Genomic DNA, 25,054 nt, shown 5'->3' on the forward strand with positions numbered 1-25,054 from the left:
GGATGAATGTTGTAATGCACTGAAGTCGCTTTGGATAAAATCGTCTGCCAAATGCATAAATATATTCTTAAACATAGTGAAACTGAAAAACAAGCCTTGGGTGTCAGCTTATGTAACAATCATCATGAATGTGATGCATATATACATAAGAGTGGTTAAATGTAGAAATACCTCAGACTGAATTGTGAGCAGGATCACCGAGATCACAGAGATTAGTGAAGAGAGTCCTGCTATGCTAATATTAAAGCTGATCCAGGGCCAGACAGCGGTATGAAGTCCACTTAGATTGCTTAGGCTACATGTGTGAAGAGGAGGGAGCATGAGTAATAGAGAGTTATTATGTGTGATCCTTAAATCTCACTCTGGGTACTGCATTACTTTCCGTCTTTATTCATGTATTTCATTTATCTGTTTCTTGCTGTTCAAGCATTCACATGAATGCATTTGACAGATGCTTTCTACAAACCTTTTTACAATGCATACATTTGTCATCAAAAGTATAGGCAGAATGTAAACATTATGGGGCAGTTTCCCAGACTAAAATGCATGTTTAAGTTGACTTTATTTAAAAACGCCTTGTACTGACAAATCTTAACATATATTGGTGCCATTGTTTTGTCTTAAGATGCACACCAGTATTGTATTTTGTAAGGTTTGTTTGTAAAAACAACATAAATGTCCTATATAACTAAGGGCTTGTCCTGGATTAAGCTAACACTGGCCGGAAAACTGTCCCTATATGTGTTAAAATGGTTTTAGTGAGATAAAATTGCTTAATTAAATTATTTGTGTTAAAGGGGAAATTTCACAAAACTTTTTTAAGATGTCAAATAAATCTTTGGTGACCCCATGTGCATATTTAAAGTTTTAGCTCAAAATACCCCTCATATAATTTATTATAGCATGTTCAAATTGCCACTTTGTATAGGTGTGAGCAAAAATGTGCCGTTTTTATGCATGTCCTTTAAAATGCAAATGAGCTGATCTCTGTACTAAATTGCAGTGCTGTGGTTGGATAGTGCAGAGGGGTAATGCTATCCCCTTCTGACATCACAAGGGGAGCCAAATTTCAATGACCTATTTTTTCACATGCTTGCAGAAAATGGTTTACTAAAACTAAGTTACTGGTTAGTTATTTTTCACATTTTCTGCGTTGATAGAAGCACTGGGGACCCAATTATAGCACTTAAACATGGAAAAGTCAGATTTTCATGATATGTCCCCTTTAAGTTATATTGATACTGCATTACAATCCTTACTTTGTCACGGCAAGATTTACACTGTAAAGGTTAGTAAGTGATGTTAATATTGATATCAACATTTCATTACATTGATGTTAACACATAGAGGGGTGGTTTCCCAGAAAGGGTTTAAATGAATACTGGACAAGGCCTTACATTATTTAAGTAGTTTTTTCACAAACATATCTTACAAAAAAACCCTCTATATATATATATATATATATATATATATATATATATATATATATATATATATATATATATATATATATATATATATATATATATATATATATTATATATATATCAAACATGCATTTTAGTCTGGGACGATAATCCCTGTCCGGGAAACCACCCCATAGTGTTTATGTCTTGTTCCTAAACCTTTAAACTACTGCCTTCATTAACTTTACCTTGACTTTTGCCTTTTTAAATAAACAAGGGACATTAATTACTATTCAAGAACATGAGTTATTTTGTTAAAATCAAAAGCACAGTACTGTTCGTTTTTTTTTACCAAATATTTATATGCCAATTTCTTCAGTGATCAGTTTCCATTATTTTCTTCTCTTGTCTCTGTCACTGCAAATCTTATATAACTGTGAATACTTAAAAAGCTACTTTTTAGTAAAATATGTGTCTACATTATTACATACCTTAAATGGACTTATTCTAAAACCTGTACAATTTAACAATTTGTAGTTTGTGTCTAACACTCAGAAATACAGTTTATTAATAAAGTTATCCTTATCTAATAATGTTACTTGCTTCTGAGCTGTGGTTAAAGTAATATATATATATACTTTTTAGTTTTCCATTTAATTGTTAACAAACTTTAATATGCAAATGAAAACTGAATTTCTAGAAAGTGCTTCTACTGGTTTGTCAGATTTATTTGCGGAGTATTGGGGGCGGGTCATATGAAATTAATGGGCGTGGTTAAATGAATGGAGTAGAATGTCATGCAGCTCTACCCGGCAGACGGCAAGAGGATACTTTCAAACGGTAAGCTTCTGTTTAACTACAAAAATACAACTTACACTTAATACCAAAAATGAGATTGTCAGCTTTAATCCATCACTGCGGGATTTTTAAGGTTAACGTAGTCGGTTGTTAGCGTTGGTCGGTAACGTTACGCTCGCCTCAGAGAATTTGGCAACTTCATTACGCACTCATATGTTATTTCTAAACTAGACAGCAGCATTAGCTTACCCATAATTAGTATTACTGTTAACTAGTAGTAATAGTAATAGATAGTAATAATTCAAAATAATACAATAACTACCTATTTTGTCTAATTGGAGGTTATGGACTGTTATAGAAATATTTGTATGGAAATATTTCCTTTTTTATAAAACTGCTAGGGTTTTAGACACAGCTAACGTCATTCTTGTGTCTAATTTAAGAATGTCACCCTTGTGTCTTCAGAAATCCATAGTCGCATCCCCCGCGTGCTTGTCTTACTGTATGGTGGTGTGCAGACGCTGGTAATCCCCGCCACATTGTTAAATAAATATATTTTGATGCCGAAAATACGTATTGAGGTCAGGTTTGTCGGTTAAATATCGGTTAGATCTGATTTAGTCAGCGGTCGGCCGTTATTTTTACCATTGGTGGTCATCATGACATCATTAAATACCGGAGAGGAATACCGGGGGATCTCAGTGGTTTTCATTTAGCAATGAGGATTTCCTGTCGGATGCGGCAAACCGGCGGCATCATTGTTTTGCAGATACTGTAACCGGTGAGCATTAAAGACTTATCGAATGCATGCAAGCATCTCTTATTGAGATCGAATCGAATGCATGTGGGTTACATATTTTTGGTAAAACGAAACGAAAAAGGTAAAACAACTAAAGAATAATTGCAATACAATTTCAATGCATGTATGTGAATATATGACTGGATTACAATATGCTGAATAGTCTTTATTACAGTGTCTAGATCAGCAATGCCGCCCAAACGACACGCTTAGTTGATTTTAGGAGCAGCATTCTGTCTACAGTTTAGTTTTAATTCGCCCTACATTAGAGTACACGATTTTTTTTTTTACTCTTATGCATTCATATCTATTATATATTTATTTATTCTATATCAGTCTTTGATGGGCTGCTATGAGAAATATGATGGTGCAATACTGCATTCTGTATCCCTATAGCACTGATGTGGGTAGAGTCATCATATTCCTTTCACAAAATGTGAGCTGACACCCAGCTAGTGCTGTGCAAACATATCTTGTACTTTAAGTATGGTCTTTAAATTACAATTGTTACTTTATCTGTTGTTCACCTTGCTTGTTTTCCCTTTGTTTCATAGAGAGCTGGGTGGTTCTTGAAGGACTCTATCTTTAAATCAAAGCCATGGGAAAGGATTACTATAAGATCCTAGGTATACCGTCAGGCTCGAACGAAGATGAAATCAAAAAGGCCTACAGGAAGATGGCCCTAAAGTTTCATCCAGATAAAAATAAGGATCCTAATGCTGAAGAGAAATTTAAGGAGATAGCAGAAGCTTATGAAGTTCTGAGTGACCCAAAGAAGAGAGTCATCTATGACCAATACGGGGAGGATGGTGAGTATTGTAGATTCAGTCTACGCTAGAACCACAGCCAAAGATCTCAGTATCTTATTAAATTCTCTGACTCACGCTGTGGGCTAAAATAGTTGTCTGGGCAACAGTAGTTTATCATACTTTTTCTTGAAGAGCATTGTATAGTCAGTTCAAATCAGGCTGTCAAACTGTGCTTGGAAATGGCCAGTCTCCAATATAGCTTCTAACTTCATTCAGGAAAACAATACAGATGCCAGGACCAACAAGACTGCATGCTCCCAAGTATTGTTCATTAGAACAGGGTTTTTTAGAACCCACTAGTGGGTCGCACAGTGGTATAAGATAAGGCGTTAACAGTGAATTACACAAAAAAAAGTTAAGTCCAACTAATGACAAGCAATTACTTATTTTGATAAGATATGCCATAGGGTATTATAAGTACCGTATTTTCCAGACAATAAGTCGCTCCGAAAAATAAGTTGCATCAGTCAAAAATGCGTTTTGAAGAGGAAAAAACATATATAAGTCGCAATTGACTATATTTCACGTTTAATTATTTGAATTATTTCACAAAATCCAAGGCCAAGAACAGACATTTAAAGGAATAGTCTACTCATTTTCAATATTAAAATATGTTATTACCTTAACTAAGAATTGTTGATACATCCCTCTATCATCTGTGTGCGTGCACGTAAGCGCTGGAGCACGCTGCGACGCTTCGATAGCGTTTAGCTTAGCTCCATTCATTCAATGGTACCATTTAGAGATAAAGTTAGAAGTGACCAAACACATCAACGTTTTTCCTATTTAACACCCTCCCTCTCCCATTATGAGAGTGAGAAGGGGAGCGGACTTTTCAGGCGAGTTGAAGTACTCCCAAAAGTGCTATTACGCCATAAAATATAGTTCCTCTTTTAAATCCGCTTAGAAAAGGCCTACGTTTTATTTTGTACCACCAAACTTGCTCGTATAACTACTCGTCTTAAATAGGAAAAACGTTGATGTGTTTGGTCACTTCTAACTTTATCTCTAAATGGTACCATTGAATGAATGGGGCTAAGCTAAATGCTATCGAAGCGTCGCAGCGCGCTCCAGCGCTTACGTGCACGCACACAGATGATAGAGGGATGTATCAACAATTCTTAGTTAAGGTAATAACATATTTTAATATTGAAAATGAGTAGACTATTCCTTTAATCTGAAAGTCAAGTTATTCAACTAAACAATGAGTGCGTTTACAATTGGGGAACATTTTTATTGTAAAATTGTTTTTTATTGGGGAAAGCCCATAAACGGTGTAAGCAAAAACCAATCGGCACATGTAGTTTTTTGCTCATTATCCCGATTTTGTGTGGCACACCTTAATCTCCTTTTTCACGGTTTTGTCCATGTGCGCATGTCTTCGCAAGCGCAAAGTAACGCATAAAACGCTCTACTAAAGCAGTTGGCAAAGAAACTGCGAAAATAAAAGCTCATGTTACAGGTTCTGCAGACTCGAAAAGTGATACAATAGTATAGCTTAAGACAAATATGTCGTCCGCTTTTTGAACGACTATTACGTACTATACTGCCGCGAGAAACCTGACAAATCTCAAAGTCCCATGTGAACGCAGTTGTCTGCATAGCTGGTTTATTGATTTGCATGTAAATGCATGAAAGCAGTTTTCTATAATAAGCAGATTTTTGATAGTTATCCGCTTATTCTGTGCATGTAAACGCACTCAATGGCACACAGAACAGCAGGCTAAAGCCCGATTTATAGTCGTGCGTAGGTTCTACGCCGACGTTACGGCGTAGGCTATCCTCTTGGTTCAGGTGAATTAATTTTGACGTATAAGTTGCACCTGACTAGAAGTCGCAGGACCAGCCAAACTATGAAAAAGTGTGACTTATAGTCCGGAAAATACGGTTTATATAAAGTATTAAAAATGTACATTTCATTAAAGGTCCGTTCTTTCCGTGGTTTTGAAGCTTTGATTGTGTTTACAGTGCGCAAACTGTAATCTGTATTTTTCACACAATTTACTTATCTGTATAGCGCTGTGTTCACTGTCCTCAAAATGGGCTGATGTCTTCCTTGTTATGTGAAGTCCCTCCTTCAGAACTACGTAACGAGTTCTGATTGTGTAGCTTGTTTAGTGTGTTGTGATTCGATAGCAGCTTAGCTTGCCATTAGCTTAGCTGGTGACTGACGTATACCTGTGGACAGAGTTTAGTCAAAAACTCTTTTATGGACGTCATTCAATCGGGAAGTAGAGGGCTGTAGTCCAAACCAGCTGTTTGCTGTAGGCTTTGAAAGAGGAATTCTGTTAAAGAAAATATATCGCCTGGCAGTGAACTTTGAGTTTTATCATTTTACAGGTATATTTTATGCTATTATAGCAACATTACACACTAACTAGCATTTAAAAAATGGGATCAGAAAGAACGTGACTTTTAATAAAATGACAAGGAAAAAAAGAACTACGCTTTTAATAGAGAATAAAATGTTTCATCATGTCTATGTTTTTATTTAAAACTTTGTTGGTGGGTCCCGGGATAGATTATACCCATTTAAGTGGGTCGCGAAAAGATATGTCTGGGAAGCCCTGCTCTAGAAGATAGGACGAGTTTTAATAGACCATAACTCGGATGGATGGACCACTGTTGTTTATATGCAGTATAGCACTTCTGCTTTTCCCTAACAATCAAAACAACTCCCTCGTGCTGCTGAAAGGCATGTAGTAAAATCTTTGCATTATGCAATGGTTAAAAACATGGCAATCTTCTGAAATGTCTATTGAGCCAATGCGGGATCTCAGATGTTCCAACTTTTGCTTGCTTCAGGGTAGATGCCAGCATAATAAAGCTATCTTTAGATAGATACAATAGCCATGTTCTGTTATTATAAGGGTTGGTCTAGATTAAAGATGCATAGAAACTGTCCCTGTAGCTCAACTGGTAGTGATAGCAAATTAGCAACACAAAGGTTATTGGTTTCATGCCCCAAATACATGTACTTATATAATGAATGCACCAAAAGTTGCTTTTGATGAAATGTAAATGAAACCATTGATATATTTAGATCATGGGGGTCATTGCACCAATCAATCATGCACCAGTTTGCCCTTTCCTATTGCATGTAAGGCCTGTAAAATAAGCCCATGGGGACAGATTTACTGTAACTTGCCTCTGGTAAACCTGTGTACTCTGCGTCTTGCCTCTAGGTAGCCTCTGTTTCGACACAGGGCTTTGCTACAAAGAGTTTTTGCTAAGGCAGTGTTTTAACCTGTAGGGTTAACTGGAGGTACAGTATGAGCATTGCTGGTTGAAAGCTGGAATACAATACTGTATTTTTATTGCATATAATCTTAAACTTCAGTCTTTACATCTGACATTCATATACATTCACTTGCACACTTACTCAATGTAAACATATGTAAAATAGTATTAAAGAGGTGTGTATTGCACTGTTCAGAATGGTGGATGAGCATAAAAAATAGATAAATACTATGGATATTGAATTTCACATTGCACATATGATATTGCACAGATATGGTATTGCATGTGAAACAGTGAAAAAGAATCCAGCTTCAGGTTCTTATTTATCACTTAAGCCCAATAGGCTTTATGCCCAGCTGCACTACTTCCTGAACTTCAGCCAGCCTCTTGTTTCCTGTCTGCCATTATTGAATAAACTGATTAATCCAGGTGTGTCTGATTATTGTTGTTGTGACTACTGAGGTCAGGCACACCTGGATTAATCAGTTTGTCCAATAATGGCAGACAGGAAACAAGGAGCTGGCTGAAGTTCAGGAACTAGTGCAGCTGGGCATAAAGCTGTTGTTGTGGTTGGTGCTAAACAGAGACTTTGAAACAACTTAATGATCTGTACTGTGAGCTATATGGAGCTATTATTAACGTCACATGACTTATTTTTTCTTTTTGTTTTGCTCTGAGGAGATGATATTTGTTTTAATGATGTTTCAAAGAATGAGTTGAAAACATTTTATAAGATGTTACCATTAAGTTTGCAGACTAAAGAGAGAAGACGTGAAGTTGGATGAGTCATCGTATGTCCTGATCTTTAGGAGTAGTGCATTTATTACAAGCTATCAATCACCCATTATAACAAATGGGTGTTAATATATGTACTGTAACAAGACTGAAATAAATGTTGCTTTTTAATTAGCTTGTTCTGTACTTTCATTTCTGATCCTTAATTTACCATCGATGAAGTGGCTTTACCACAGTAATTCTCCCCAGAAAGTAAAGAGGCTGTACTCTTATTTAAATTTTTAAATCCTTACTATTTGACTTCTAATTTTGCACTACATATATCCTATTGTAATTTGCATTATATGTAATGCTTTGGCAATACAAATGTACAGTTTTTGTCATGCCAGTGCTGATGATCGCCAATTGGCAGAATCCATGCAAAAATCCTGATGCAAAAATCCATTTTTTTACCCAGGTTTGAAAACGGGTGGGACAGGATCATCTAGTGGACAAGGAAGTACATATCATTACACCTACCATGGAGACCCACATGCCACCTTTGCTTCTTTCTTTGGAGGCTCCAACCCCTTTGATATATTCTTCGGCTCTGGACGCCAACGAGGAACCACTAATGGCTTTGCAGAACATGTTGATCATGACATGGATATTGACATGGATGGAGATGATGATCCTTTAAGTTCCTTCAGTCACTTTGGCTTCAATGGTATTAATGGTTTTCATCACGGTGGAGGTCGAAGACATCGCACTGAGCCTTTGCATGGTGGCAGGAAGAAAGTACAGGACCCGCCGGTGGTACACGAGCTTAAAGTGTCTTTGGAGGAGATCTTCCACGGATGTACCAAGAGAATGCGGATCACTCGCCGACGACTGAACCCAGACAGAAGGACAATGAGGACAGAGGACAAGATCCTTAACATTGTCATCAAGAGAGGTTGGAAGGAAGGGACCAAGATCACCTTTCCCAAAGAAGGTGATGAGACGCCGGAGAACATTCCTGCTGATATTGCATTTGTGCTAAAAGACAAGGGACACCCACTTTTCAAAAGGGATGGCTCCAACATCATTTACACAGCAAAGATCAGTCTTAAGGAGGTATGTGCGCTAAAAATGTTTTTTAAGTTTGACGTAATTAATCAATTGAATTGTCAGCTCACATATGCATGCATTTATAATAGGCTATATGAACATGTGGGTTTTTTCTTCTACCCCTGACTGGTAGTCAAGTAGACTGGTTGTTTAATCAGTTGGCGCCTTTATCCCAAAAATAGATAGACCCAGACCTAGTTTACTGCAGGTTCAACTCTCGAATTCTCTCTGGTATTTTTACTCTTAATAACATAGACTCAATGGGTGAATCGATCAGCCTTTAAAGGTTAGTTGCATTATTCATCGTATGCAAATCATTGCAGTGTTATTGTAATTTTACTAACAATAGGAATGATACATATATAAATTATAACAAAAATATATAAACAATATCTATAAATTCACTTTATATACCCCTCCATATGGTTGTAGTGACTGTAGAGTCCCTCTATGGTTCAAAGTCTTTGCTGACTTACTCGCTCCCACTTCAGTGTGAGAGCACAGGAATGTCATGATACGGTGTCATACGGCAAAGCACACTCCTCACTTTTAGAAGGGGAGTTGAACTGGCACGATAAAAATGTCATGTGTCTGAAGCAAGCTTGGTATATTCAGTTGGACACTTAATATAGGATGCAAATTTCATCGGAACCAGCAAAAATATATACATTTTTATATAATATAGTTTACATGCACAATAAGACCACTTAAAATCTGTTTACTGTGGATGATATTCTGACACTGCCAGACTTTGCTTTCTTGTTGCAGACCAAACGTTTAATGTCACAGCTCATAGCTACAGTGCTGCAATGCAAGCCTGAGGGATTGTAATAAGAGCATTTGAACTTCATATACTTCTGCCTCAAGTCATCAGCACGAACATTTATATCAAAGCATTAATTTAAATATTTTAAGAATCTAGCCTTGCAATAATGGAATTTAATTATCTGAATGACTAAGGATAGCATAGATATATTATTATATGTCTAGTGACCTAGAAAACCACCGTCTCAGACTATCACCAGAAATAGACTTAATGAGTGGCGTTGATGTGTCTCAGAATACCGCTGTCATTAATGGGGATACATTAGTGGTAAGCCTGCTCCGATCAGGATTTTGTGGCCAATCACTGGAAGCAGTATTGGTTAGAGATGCAGCGATATGACATTTTTTTCTCGTCAATATTGATTGCTTTATTTAGACTGATATCTGCCCATAGTTTGGTGGTTATGTTAACTTAATTCTGAAGATTCTTAATGTTATTTATTCATATAATGACCACTAATATTAAACCTTGAACTAGTTATGTTTCTTTACATTTTCTATACACAGAGCTTAAATTCATTGCATTTTCCTGTTCTCTTTTGTTTGATCGACTGTCGGACAATAGTGTTAAAAATTATTGGCTGATATACCGTATTGGTGCGGATTATTGGCGGATATATCTCTAGTATCGACCGAGTGTCTGTTTCAAGACATATATATTTATTATGTGCCATGATTGTCTTAAAGGACAAGTTCGGTATTTTACACTTAAAGCCCTGTTTTCAGATTGTTTATGATGAAATAGAACGGTTTTGACTGAAATTTGGACACATGATGCTGGCCCGAGAACTTGCGGGTGTTTTTTCTATCACCTCCCACCTCTAGAATGGGTGTATAGGTGCACTGGAACAATCCTTCCTAAAAAGCATTAAACTTTTGTTTACAAAGACGTGAAACTCACAGAGTGGTCAGGAGTGTTCACTGATATGCTCACACAAAAATCGCTGCAAAAGATGTTTTCCAACAGGTGTTTTAGCATTCGTTGTAAACTTTTGGACCTATTTTTCCAAACGCCTCACACCCGTACATTCTTCCGCTGAGAGCTTGAATAATAAACACTCCAGGCCAGTTGGTGGCAATAATCTGCCTTTGCCAATTGCAAGAATACAAACAACGTTCCCGGCGCGGAGTAATACCGTACCTCACAGCACATCTAATACAAGTCAATGGAGTTGGACAAAAACTACGATTAAACCTGTTGGAAAGCATCTTTTGCAGCGATTTTTGTGTGAGCATATCAGTGAACACCCCTGACCACTCGGTGAGTTTCACGTCTTTGTAAATGTAAGTTTAGTGCATTTTAGGAAGGATTGTTCCAGTGCACCTATACACCCATTATAGAGGTGGGGGTAAAACAACAAACACCCGAAAATTCTCGGCCCAGCATCCTATGTCCAAATTTCAGTCAAAACCGTTCTATTTTATCATAAACAATCTGAAAACAGGTCTTTAAGTGTAAAATACCGAACTTGTCCTTTAATCCATATTTAAAAACAAAGTAATAATATAATCAAAGTATTATTAAATATTAAAAATAAAAGTATTATGATTTGACAACTTTATTTGTTGGCAGGGTACATGTGCTACATATTCCACTCTCTCTCTCATAAAAACAACTTAAACCATAGCAGCCTATGTTTGGTTATTGGGAATAGCTTAGAGATTAACAAATAAAGCTTCTGCTCCTTCTCAGTGCAAGGCTGACAAACCAAACCCACTGCAAATTCACATCTCCTGGTGTGTCAAAAAGAAATGAAGCTACAAGAAATGTATCTGCACAACAAATGTATAATGCCATGAGATGCACTTTTAAATAATTAAACATTTTAAATGTATTTAAATATAATAAAATGAATGTAATTTGAATGCATAAAGTATAAATTATAAGCAAAGCAGCATCAGAAGTGTCTTTAACTGAGGTGGCTCAGAGGAGCATATCAGATGTTATAAATATAAGCATACGGCAAGATTAAAATAAAAATCATTGTTGGTTATTGGCATTCATATTGTAATCATGATTATTAATGTCAAATAACAAAATAATAGAACATGTTTTACAGGCCATGTTCTTACGGATGCGGTTAAAGCATTAGTAAATTAGATTGTCTTTAAGCATGATAAACAAAACTGGGAATAAATTGTATAAAACCCCCATTATAATGAATGAATCTGCATGTTTCTTACTGTCGTCATATCTATACTATGTAATTTATGATGTAAGGATCAGTGTGCACTTTTATCAAAACACCGGAGGATTTAGTGGACTGTTCTGCTGATTGGCCATTACATTTCTTAGCAGACACATCTGTAATTGGTTCAAATGCTCATGTTGCAAAAAGCATGTGTATATCTGACAGCCAAGGCAGACTGTGATGTCAGCTGTTTAAAAGATTGTGTCCTACAGTAGCTTCACTCACCTACAAAAATATCTTCTCATTCAGTCAATTTCAGTAAATAGGTCATACTTAAGTTCTAATTTTAGTGATTTCATACTTATGACAAATTAAGTAGACTTTTTTACCGAACAATTTTAAACACCCATGCAAGAAAAGAATGACATTGACTGGCGACGGTTTTAGTACTGAACAGCTCCTCAGATGTGTCTATACAGGTGGTCAGTTGGAATGAGTAAAGGATATGCTGCTCTGTCAAAGGATGTTGGGAGTGGGCTATTACCAGAATTCCAACCACTTCCATCTTTTATCCAATAAAAACAATTGTTTAAATAAAATGAAACAGAATATGAAAATGGCATCTACTTCCACGCGGATGAGGCTGTGTTATTAAGAAGTATTCTAAAAGTTCAGAGTGCTCAAAACCACCAAAAGTTTGTAATTATTTGCAGTGTTTGTTAAAATGAGGCTGTTACTTTTGAGATTGTTGAACTCAAATCGTTGAACACACAAACTTTTTTCACTGGATTACAGTTACAGAGTACAGTTCACTCATTTTAAATAAGAGTGCCGTGTCATATAAGTGCCAATAAACATCACAAACTGATTTGCCATCTGCTACCATATCTCATGCATACTGATGGCAACCTGCCCCAAAGATTTTCATCTGCTTGCTGCTTGCTTGAGGCATTTACAGGACAGATTTAGAGTGGATCTGGACCTTCCTCAAGGCCAAACTGTCTCTATTTTAATTTCAGCCTTCATGGCCATGTTGGTGGAACCCCAAGGCCCTGCTGTAATTAGAATACCTTTAATAGCACAATATTAAAGATCATAGGTTATTACAAGAAAAAACTGGAAGCTCCATGTATGCTGATCATTACTGAACCTATTCACCTTCTTAATTGCACATCAGCACATTTACACACAAACCAAAAGTGTCTTTCGACTTTCAATCAGAGTATATACATTTCTTATTCAAAGATTTATGCTTAGAAATTACATTTGTGAAGATTAATCTACACCAGTGGTTCTTAAACTTTTTGGTGTACGCTCCTCTTGTGTAGGGTGCATCTCTTCAGTCCCCACCAAAGACAATTTACGAAAATGTATAAAATAATCTCAAACTTGGAATTGAAATGAATCAAAACATATTAAATTATACAATGTAGTGCTGTTTGTTAGTAGCCTTATTTTTCTGAGGTTAATTACACAGAATTAATGATAAGTTAAATTATAAAAAATGTTATATGGGGCAACCTGCCAGCATCTCACGCCCCCAGTTTGAGAACCATCTGATCTGTCACTACTATTGCACTTTAATGCTGTTGCTGCCATCTTATGACAAGGGATTTACACTGAATTAGGTAGTCTGTCATCAATGTCAGCTCATTGAAGGAAAATGCCGTTCATACCATCGTAAATATCATTATTGCAAATATTCTTGAAATATTTAGGTATAACTTTGAGGTTATACAGATGGTCCTTCTTAGCGGTTGGTACACTTTCACCATATTTGAACTTTTTGTTCATAACATCTGAGTTCTGCAGTGCTTAAGACATAAACTTTGTTCGAGAACATTTGCTTGAAGAAGTCTAGTTGCTGTTTGGGAAACATCACCATTAGCCAAAGTTCCAGATTGGGTTAAGATGTCATGGTCAACTGTTTGTGAGAGTATCAGGTACTGCCTTGTTTCCATGAATCCGACTTCCTATCTTCCCCCTCAGCCCCACTGCTGCTATCTGTAGGAAGGAGCTGATCTCATTGCTAACACATTTTCTTTTCCCTTGAGGCAACTGCTAAGCAAAGCTGCCTGCAAATGTTTGTGCTTCGTATTCGCAGAAAGTTCATGAAACACTTGCAGCACAAGCTTACATGAAATGACTGCAGGCATAATGTTAAGCCTAAATTATTTTGCATCAATTTATCCGTTCCCTATTTAACTGTATATTTTGCTTTACAGTATTTTTTTAGGTTATACCCCTGAAATAATCTTTACTTTTGGATTGACCAAAATTATCGGAATCGTAAACTTAGCCTATTGAAATCAGTTGAAAAATGTAAACGGTATTTGTGCTAGAAATGCAAAGGTATGTGTTAATAAGGTGGTTTTCCACCATCCAATGGTGGCGATGTTGATGTACAATTCAAATGTATAGTTGATGTATAGTTATATAGTCCATTTCAGCCTAACATCTGTCCTATAGCATAGACTGTAAATATATGGATGTAGTGTCCATGACATCACCCTATAGGTTTGTAAAGAGCATTTTTGAAGCGAATAGTTGGCGGAGCCTGCCGTGGCCATTATTTGCGGATATCTGAAAATGGGCAAGGCGGCGGATGAACCTGTAACCAGTTGTAAAAAGGCCCTATAATGATAAAGAAGTATTTGTTAAATAATGTGAAATAAATATAGTAAAAATGACATTCTGAAAATGTAACTTGAGAAAATTGGCAAAAAAAATTAGGAAAAAGAAATGAAAATTGTCCGGTATTTGGCCTTCGGCTGACTGTTTCATTTTATTCGGCTTTGGCAAAGAATTTTTCTTTCTGTGCATCTCTAAACTATGCAGAATTTAAGGCTTTATATAATTTAAATTGATGAATTACAAAAAAATCACCCCCTCACAGTTGTCATGAAGGGCAAAATTAGCTATACATAAACAAAAAACTTTTTGGACCAGGCTATAAACACATTTATTTCTGCTTAAAAGTTGGGAATTTAACAGGGGGGGTATGGGATTGACCCCTTTTGGAGCCAGTCTCTAGCGGCCAGTCAATGAATTGCAGTTTAAGTCACTTATGTTGGCTTCATGATAGAGAGACTGGAAGTTTGCCCCATAGTGGTCTTCACTGTGTTGTTAACTTTGGTTTAACTTCTGGTTTACTTTGGTTTGCTGAATTTCATTTGGAACTTTGTCTACTGGTTAGCAGCAGGGTTTTTATTCTTTTATTATTTGAGTGCTAGTAAAGCCTAGTCTTTAATAAAAAACAATTGCTATAAAAGTTGGCACAAAAGTGCCTACTGGATTCTAATTTCAGTTTGCTTGCTCACCCCTTAATGAGAGCCATGGCCAAAATTAGCTTTCTGTGTACTCAGCGAACCCCTTTGCAGCATAGCACGCACATAAACACACACAAACACACACACACACACACACACACACATACGGACATTACCCCTTATTTGTCCATATTTAACCAAGTAAATGCAGAAGCTTATAAAAATACATTGTATATTATGTAGAAGTCTTAATATAATAATAATGTGTGTAATTTATTTTATGTTTGTATGTGTGTTTTAATTAAAATAATTAATTTGCACAGAATCTTAATTGTTTATGAATATTTTTGCTTGTGATTTCTGTACCTGTAAGATGTTAGAGGAATCTTACACTAAGTCTCCTTTTCAGCTTGGAGATTATGTGCTCAAGTGTTAAAGGATTAGTCCATTTTCTTAAAAGAAAAATCCAGATAATTTACTCACCACCATGTCATCCAAAATGTTGATGTCTTTCTTTGTTTAGTCCAGAAGAAATTATGTTTTTTGAAGAAAACATTGCAGAATTTTTCTAATTTTAATGGACTTTAATAGAACCCAACATTTAATACTTAACTCAAGACGTAACAGTTTTTTTCAACGGAGTTTCAAAGGACTATAAACAATCCCAAACGAGGCATAAGGGTCTTATCTAGCGAAACGATTGTCATTTTTGACAAGAAAAATAAAAAATATATACTTTTAAACCACAACTTTTCGTCAAGGTCCGGTCCAGCGGTATCTAACGTAAATGCGTAGTGACGTAGGGAGGTCACGTGTTACATATATAAAACGCACATTTGCGGACCATTTTAAACAATAAACTGCCATAAAGACATTAATTAGTATCAGTTGACATACAACAACGTAGGAACGGTCCTCTTTCTCAACACATGTAAACACTGGGGCGGAGTTTCGCGTTCGTCCTCTGTGACCTCTTCACGTGATGACGTATTGCGGTGACGTAGTGGGGTCAGCTGGCGCATCACGACCGGATCTACACGACGAGAAGTTGTGCTTCAAAAGTGTACATTTGTTATTTTTACTGTCAAAAATGACAAGCGTCTCGCCAGACAAGACCCTTATGCCTCGTTTGGGATTGTTTATAGTCCTTTGAAACTCCGTTGAAAAAAACTGTTAAGTGTTGAATTAAGTATTAAATGTTGGGTTCTATTAAAGTCCATTAAAATTAGAAAAATGTTGCTATGTTTTCTTCAAAAAACATAATTTCTTGTCGACTAAACAAAGAAAGACATCAACATTTTGGATGACATGGTGGTGAGTAAATTATCTGGATTTTTCTTTTAAGAAAATGGACTAATCCTTTAATACTAACAAACAACTCTTGTCCACACTGACATCACTGCTTTTGTCTTTTTTTAGGGGTTATGTGGCTGCACAGTAAACATTCCCACCATTGATAACCGAATGATCTCATTGCCCTGCAACGATATCATCAAACCAGGTACAGTCAAGAGACTACGTGGAGAAGGTCTGCCTTTCCCAAAAAATCCATCACAGCGTGGAGATTTGATAGTGGAGTTCCAGGTACGCTTCCCAGACAGAATACCACCCCAGTCCAAAGAGATCATCAAACAGCACCTACCACAGTCTTAGAGGAAATTCTTCTTGTGGATTCACTTTAACGCGTTTCCCCTTTTGGTCCCCCAAAAATGGCTGATTTTGAAGAGTGGCGGATACGTCAAAAAAGGACTAGGAGCTCATTTGATTTTTTTTGTTACAGTTTTACATAATTTATTTTTAAATTCTCGAAATAAGCGGAACACTGACTTTCTGGCTGTTTTAAGTGGTTTGTTATGCTACGGCAAATGGCTTTTACTCTTTTAATGACTTTTTTCATTTGTTAGGAATAATCTTATTGTTTTGTCTCTGTTGGAGGCAAAAGAATACAAGAAAGACAAAATGACTGAACACGTTGATATTTTTGGGTTTTGTGTTGGGGATAGACAACGATGGACAATCCAACAATCACATGCTATTTATTCTGGATTTGGATCTTCGTTATTTTGTAGCCGCTTGAAATCCTTTCCATTGTACAAGTCAATAAGCTCATTTTAAATGTTGAAGTATGTAAAACTGAAAAAAAGTGTTGTTTTGGGGATTTTCAAGCACCAGCATAACCTGTTTGTTGACTACTTGATTTATTTCCTCTCCCCGACCCACCTTATCAGTCTACAGGTGCTTTCTAGTCATTTTTAAAGTACCAGGTGCTGGCAAACCTTTGGAGGTGTGATAACATGAGAGATCGCAGAAGTTTTGAGTGCCTTAATGTGGCTCAAATCAACCTCTTAATTTTGATGTAATGCTTTTGTTACAGCTACATAGTATAAATGAGATTAATTTGCCTTTAAAGGGGACATAGCATGAAAATCTGACTTTTCCATGTTTAAGTGCCATAATTGGGTCTTCAGTGCTTCTGTCAACCTAGAAAATGTAAAAAAGATCAACCCAGTAACTTAGTTTTGGTAAACCATTCTCTGCAAGCATGTAAAAAAATAGGTAATTGAAATTTGGCTCCCCTTGTGATGTCAGAAGGGGATAATACCGCCCCTTAATCTGCACTGTCCAACCATGCCACTGCCATTTAGTGCAGAGAGCAGCTCATTTGCATGTTAAAGGAAACACCCAAAAATGGCACATTTTGCTCACACCTACAAAGTGGCAATTTTAACATGCTATAATAAATGATCTACAGTGAGGAGAGTGAGTATTTGAACACTCTGCTGTTTTGCAGGTTCTCTTACTTGGAGATCATGGGGGGGTCTGAAGTTGTCATCGTGGGTGCATGTCCACTGTGGGAGACATGATCTAGAGAAAGCAGAAATCACAATGTATGATTTTGTTAACTATTTATTTGTATGATACAGCTGCAAATAAGTATTTGAACACCTGAGAAAGTCAATGTTAATATTTGGTACAGTAGCTTTTGTTTGCAATTACAGAGGTCAAACGTTTCCTGTAGTTTTTCACCAGGTTTGCACACACTGCAGGAGGGATTTTGTCCCACTCCTCCACACAGATCTTCTCTAGATCAGTCAAGTTTCTGGCCTGTCGTTGAGAAACATGGAGTTTGAGCTCCCTACAAAGATTCTCTATTTGGTTTAGGTCTAGAGACTGGCTAGGCCACACCAGAACCTTGATATGCTTCTTACAGAGCCACTCCTTGGTTATCCTGGCTGTGTGCTTCGGGTCATGGTCATGTTGGAAGACCAAGCCTTGACCCAATGCTCTTACTTAGGGAAGGAGGTTGTTCCCCAAAATCTCGCAATACATGGCCCCGGTCATCCTCTCCATAATACAGTACATTCACCCTGTCCCATGTGCAGAAAATAACCCCCAAAGCATGATGCTGCCACCCCCATGCTTCACAGTAGGGATGGTGTTCTTGTGATGGTACTCATCATTCTTCTTCCTCCAAACACGTTTAGTGGAATTATGACCAAAAAGTTTTATTTTTGTCTCATCTGACCACATGACTTTCTCCCATGACTCCTCTGGATCATCCAAATGGTCATTGGCATACTTAAGACGGGCCTGGACATGTGCTGGTTTTTGATTTCCAAACATGACGTCTTAGTGCCTTACCAACAGTAACCTTGGAAACGGTGGTCCCAGGTCTTTTCAGGTCATTGACCAGCTCCTCCCGTGTAGTTCTGGGCTGATTTCTCACCTTTCTTAGGATCATTGAGACACCACGAGGGGAGATCTTGCATGGAGCCCCAGTCCGAGGGAGATTGACAGTCATGTTTAGCTTCTTCCATTTTCTAATGATTGCTCCAACAGTGGACCTTTTTTCACCAAGCTGCATGGCAATTTCCCCATAGCCCTTTCCAGCCTTGTGGAGGTGTTAGTAGTTGGATTCTTACTGATTGTATGGGGTGGACAGGTGTCTTTATGCAGCTAATGACCTCAAACAGGTGCATGTAATTTAGCATAATAAATGGAGTGGAGGTGGACATTTTAAAGGCAGACTAACAAGTCTCTGAGGGCCAGGGCCCGGTTGCATAAAGCACCTTAAGTGTAATTTTCCCTTAAGTTCACCCTTATGTTTCCCTTAAGTTTTTTCTGTTGCGTCTCAATGGCAACAATAGTATTTTATAACAACAAACCTGGGTCGCTGTCATGAAACACTTAATGATTACTCGGTTCTCTCAGGTAAGTTTATGAGATTATACTGTATGCAACACCCTTAAAATATTCTTTTAGTTAAGGGGAATTTACCCCTTAAGTGTCAAGGAAAAACTTAAGGTGCTTTATGCAACCGGGCCCAGAATTCTAGCTGATAGACAGGTGTTCAAATACTTATTTGCAGCTGTATCATTCAAGTAAATAGTTAGGAAGTCATACATTGTGATTTCTGGATTTTTTTTGGATTGTGTCTCTCGCGGTGGACGTGCACATGGGATGGCGGTTTCGGACCCCTCCATGATTTCTAGGTGGGAGAACTTGCAAAATAGCAGGGTGTTCAAATACTTAGTTTCCTCACTGCATATGGTATTTTGAGCTAAAACATCACATACGTACTCTCTGGGGACACCAAAGATCTATTTAACATCGTAAAAAAAGTATTGTGAAATGTCCCCTTTAAGTTCCAATAAGTAAAGTATTGTGGTAGCAATTTTTATTGGAATAGTTTAGCCGAAAATAAAAACAGGTAATCTGCCATTACTTATGGTAAGGTAACATTTAAGTTGTTCCTATGACTCTAGTCTTCTAAAGCCATGTGATAGCTTTGTGTGATGAATGGACCAACATTTCAATGATTATTTGCTGAACATCAAGCTTTCGCATGTTGAAACCTAACGTGTTCACGACGATACACAAAACCTCTTTGTTTATGTCTATCTAAACGGATCCAGCATAAGCAGGAGAACTTGGTTTTTGTTTGGCAGTAAGTCATCAGGATTCGCTCCAAATCTGTTTTGTATCTCAAAATGGCACAAATGTCTGCTGCTTCTGGATGCTACAACTAAGGGAATTTTGCATTATTGTGTTTTAAAAGTTTGACTTCTTACATCTTATGATCTTTACCCATAATGCATGATCCAAGTTTGTTCCTCCAGCCGTGCTATTGTATGGCTTTTGAAGACTGAGAATATAAAGCAATTGTCACATGGGCTACTTTTACTTTTGTTTATTTTCTGGAGCTTGACAGCTGCCACAATGAGTAAGTCAGCATAATTATTTTTTTAGTTGGTAATTGAATAGCTATTGGAAAAACTCATTAATTTGTCCATTAGAGAATTCAGTAGTAAAGAGTATACTAACATCCACCGAATGAAGGATCTGAGTATGTTGATACACCTGTCTAAAGATCTGTATGACACTCATCTATCAGTGCTGTTAAACAGATAACTGTGATGTCAAATGATCATTTTTTTATGCTCTGAGGTCTTTACCGTTCAGTAAGCACAGCCAAAATTATGAAACATTTTTTTAACAAAGTTGTAATGAGGGATTTTGAATACAATGTTTTCAATATACTGTATTTTACACTTTTTTGATGGGCAAAGTGAAATAATTTGAAATAGTTTCCTGTATTTTGACAAGAATTAATCCTATTCAGTGGACTTGTGATTTAGCATTTTATTGTAACCGCAGCCTTTGAGTAACAGTATTTTCTATGGATAAACCACCAGTAAGGCATCCAGGTATCACACAAACAGTCACAGCTGATTCTCAAAAAATTAGAAAGTATATGGGGCAAGGTGTTTTTATGAGAGGTGTCATACGTTTTGCTATGTTTTATTCTTGTACACACAAGACATTTAAATGTTTGGGCACTTGAATATGAAACTTGTTTCATTTTTATGACTGTCCTCATGTGTATGAGAAAGTATTAAATCCAGGTCTGTGCCACAGAATACAGAAAGCAAACAGTGTGTTAGTAATTGTGATGCTGGCCCTGAAGTAGTGTATGAGTGCTTTCGGACTCTTCCATGTAACTGTATATTGTTTAGTTCTTTATTAAAGTTTTACATTGAAAAGAACAAAAATAAACCAAATATACAAACATACAATAATAAGGATCACTGTGTTTGTCACAGACTTAAAAAATGTAAATGGCATGGCACACCAATAAAAAGTCAAATCAAAGCTAGTTTTTAAATTCTTGACAACAACATCTGAATTTTTGTTTAACAATAATAAATACTTCCTGTGGTTACAATAGTTGTAACAATCTAACAGAATCTATATAGAATAAAAAAGTTATGAGTTTAGGCAAATAAAGTATACTCTTTATTGTAAATGTTTGATGTTATTTATTTAAAGTATACATCAAGTAAAGATCTTGTTTTATCCAACAAGATAATCTTCACAGAAGAACACAACTTTTATGATTTTTGAAGTCTAAATGCGTTTATTAGAAATAAAAAAATTATAAAATTTGTGTTCGTCTGTGAAGATTATCTTGTTGGACAAAATGTGTCATAAACTTTTGTTAGCCTACAAGAATATGCCATCCCAGTGGCACTCTATATTGGTAAACTAATAAAAGACATTCTTTATAAAAAATTTAAATCAAATCATTTCACAGGTCACTGCATCTCTTGATGTGATTGATTTTTTCTGTCAAGTGCATGACATTTGAAGAAAAAGTGAAATGATTCTGTAATAATATTACTTTCCCCGGTAACTATTAGTGTAACTACTTACTGTTGGTTGTATTAATATTACTTTTAAAAGGAGTAAGGAGTTTTGAGTAACTAACCCATCACTGGTAAAGAGTTTAGTTGATACTTACCCAGAAGTTGCGAAAGATAACAATAAAATATTCTGGCCACACTTTATATTAGATGCCTTTAATTACCGTGTACATTCATAATATAAAAGCATCTAATACAACAGTTTTGTGATACAAGGGTTGTTCAGGGTAGATTTAAAGGAAAACACCATCGTTTTTCAATTTTTTACTACGTTCTTACATCAACTTAGATGAATTAATACATCGCCATCTTTTTTTAATGTGTGCATTTAATCTTTGTACAGCGCATTGTGAATGTGTTAGCATTTAGCCTAGCCCCATTCATTCCTTAGGATCCAAGCAGGGATGAATTTAGAAGACACCAAACACTTCCATTTTTTCCCTATTTAAAGACTGTTACATGAGTTACACGAGTATGTATGGTGGCACAAAATACATTTGTGGCGATTTTTTTAAGCAGATAAAAATGAGAACTATATTGTATGGCGGAAGAGCACTTAGTTTGCAGCGCTTCGACCTCGGCGCGCAGTAACATCCTCACTACTCCCCCTCTCGCTCAAACTTCCGTCAATATTACTGCGCCCGAGGTCGAAGTGGAACATGGAAGTGTTTGGTGGCTTTTAAATTCATCCCTGTTTGGATCCTAAGGAATGAATGGGGCTAGGCTAAATGCTAACACATTCACGATGCGCTGTACAAAGATTAAGTGCACACATTGAAAAAATATAGGGATGTGTTGATTTGTCTGGATTGAGGTAAGAACATAGTCAAATATTTCCTGTAATGTTAGGAGTGGGTTTAGGGATGGGGTCAAGAGTGTAAGTATATGCATATACTTTAAATGTAATATAAAGTTCAGCTTTATCACCTGAGTTACACAGATAAATATGGGGTCAGATCTTACTGTGTGAGATTAAAACAATGTTAAAAGAATGACAAACAAGTGAAATTAAATTAAAGTTTATTTACAAAATGCACAACAGACTTAAATAACACATTAAAACTTATGTTGTTAAAAGCATCAAATACAATACACTAAAACAATCTTAAAAGTACAAGGATGATGAATTTCCAATCGTGGAAAATCTACAATCAAAGTGATAATCCACAATCTGTAACTGGAAAGGTAAGTCCAAAACATAAACTCCAGAAACCGGTGGACTGAACTTTAGCATAAGCTAACAATGTGCTCATGCTGCCTCCTTTTATAATGTCACTTGATGTTGTTGATCACACACAAGACAGGTAAACCATATAAAATAAAAGACATACAAACAAATTAAGAGTAACAAATAAAATGGCTAAAACTACATGTAAAACCTATTTTAAAGGTGCAGTGTGTAATTTTTAGAAGGATCTCTTGACAGAAATGCAAAATAATGTACAAAACTAAATTATCAGAGGTGTATAAAGACCTTTCATAATGAATCGTTATGTGTTTATTACCTTAGAATGAGACGTTTTATCTACATACACAGAGGGTCCCCTTACATGAGAGTTGCCATTTTGTGCAGCCATGTTTCTACAGAAGCCCTTAACAGACAAGCTTTTTTACTAAGTTGTCTCCAACGATGACATGTTTGTCCGGTTGCGACTACCGTAGGTTCTCCATGTGTTTCAAAAGCAAGAGGTGAGCAGTGGACTGAGTTGTATGTTGCAATTCACAACCTCACCACTAGATGCCACTAAAATTTACACACTGCACCTTTAAAACTCAAATTTACAGTACATAAAATCATAAAATCAGTACATAAAATCACAAACTATATATATATATATATATATATATATATATATATATATATATATATATATATAGCTGTTGAAACATGAGTCTTGTGTGGCAGTGTCACAGTAAATACAATGTAACAGTTATATACACAGTCATAACACTATACTGTAAAAATATAAGTATATAGTAGTTAATTATATGTAATGATACTGTACTGTAGTTGTTTGTTAAGTTGGCTTATATAGTTGATGTTGAATTTAAATGTAATCAACAAGTACACAGCTCTGTCTGTAGATGTAAATATATTAATATGATATTTATTTTAATATTAAGGCCTAGTCCACACGGACACAGGTATTTTTATTACCTGAGTTTTTTCTCCAAAAAATCCCGTCCACACATGGTCGGTTTAAAAAAAATCAAATCATCATGAAAAGCAAAAACACGCTATCAAGCGCTGTCAAGAGCATGCCACACCAGCATGTGGCGATATAACCCAAATCGTATAGCCACCTTGGCCAATCAGAAGCCTAACAAAAGTGACGTTGCAAGGCAAAACTCTCGGTTTTACTGTCTACACGACAACACTGCAACCAGCGTTTTTTAAAATCCTCACCCTGGGTTTGCAAAAATGTTCGGTTTTAGTGCGCTGATACTGCGTTTTCGTGTGGACGAACAGCCGAACCGCATAAAAAAGTCACGGTTATATAAATACATTTTATACATTTATAAAAATACCAGTGTCCGTGTGGACTAGGCCTAAGATTGGCCTGAAATGCAACTCCCTGTATATTGGTCTTTGGCCTGAACATTTTTTGAAATCCCTTGTATACGTCACACAGAATAAGTAAACAAGTTTCATGCCAATTACCAATAATTTATTTTTAATTATACCACGGGTCTGTTGAATGCTGTATTCTTATTGGTTGAGAAATGTGCCATGGGTATGCATTATTTTTCGATAACGACACACCTAATTTTTTAAAATGTCTTAAAAATAGGCACCAGAGCAATGTTTGTGGTAACCAATGCAATAATGCACCTTGGGTGTGCATTATTTTCTTATAATTCAATGGCCCATCATCAATTATTCCTTACTTAATCAGTGTAGGTTTTCAATGAGTTTGCAAATTTTAGACTTTCACAAAATGAAATGTAGAAAGTAGGCTAATGTATGAATATCTTTGTGGGCAATAGATATCCTTGTGGGATTTCAATGTTATATTTCACTGCAATAGAGAATGCGAAAATAAACATTGGAACATTTTTCAAAAATGTCAGCTTGAGTAGATTAGATCTTAGAGCCCCCCTAAACCACTTTTAAATGAGTTTCTAGCAGAAAATGAGTCGCCAATGTGTGTGCAGAAACATCATGTTATTATACTATCCATGTTTTCTTCTTATGTGTAATCTCATTTAAACCATTTAAACTACAGTCACACAAAACAAACTGTTAG

The 25,054-nt window shown here is 36.3% G+C and overlaps 1 protein-coding gene across 2 annotated transcripts; it reads left to right on the forward strand.

Annotated features, from left to right (window-relative positions):
* The first annotated feature begins 2,155 nt into the window (after positions 1-2,155).
* On the forward strand, positions 2,156-20,596 carry dnajb5 (DnaJ heat shock protein family (Hsp40) member B5). 2 transcript variants are annotated; one of them, XM_055199968.2, is made up of 4 exons: positions 2,156-2,246; positions 3,558-3,812; positions 8,245-8,882; positions 16,522-20,596. In XM_055199968.2, exons 2-4 carry the CDS (start codon positions 3,602-3,604, stop codon positions 16,753-16,755), a joined length of 1,083 nt encoding a protein of 360 aa, XP_055055943.1. In that variant the 5' UTR covers positions 2,156-2,246; positions 3,558-3,601; the 3' UTR covers positions 16,756-20,596. The 2 variants fall into 2 exon arrangements, with proteins under 2 accessions (XP_055055943.1, XP_055055942.1); XM_055199967.2 differs by lacking the exon at positions 2,156-2,246 and adding an exon at positions 2,677-2,985.
* The last annotated feature ends 4,458 nt before the right edge of the window (positions 20,597-25,054 follow it).

Source organism: Misgurnus anguillicaudatus, chromosome 22 (assembly GCF_027580225.2).
Source record: "Misgurnus anguillicaudatus chromosome 22, ASM2758022v2, whole genome shotgun sequence".
Classification (NCBI taxonomy): domain Eukaryota; kingdom Metazoa; phylum Chordata; class Actinopteri; order Cypriniformes; family Cobitidae; genus Misgurnus; species Misgurnus anguillicaudatus.

Bases quoted from the DNA above. Each gene is read 5' to 3' on its own strand.
- dnajb5 (XM_055199968.2), top strand. From the start codon at position 3,602: ATGGGAAAGGATTACTATAAGATCCTAGGTATACCGTCAGGCTCGAAC. The intron at 3,813-8,244 runs GTGAGTATTGTA...TTTTTTACCCAG, and splicing joins TGACCAATACGGGGAGGATG to GTTTGAAAACGGGTGGGACA. The intron at 8,883-16,521 runs GTATGTGCGCTA...GTCTTTTTTTAG, and splicing joins CAAAGATCAGTCTTAAGGAG to GGGTTATGTGGCTGCACAGT.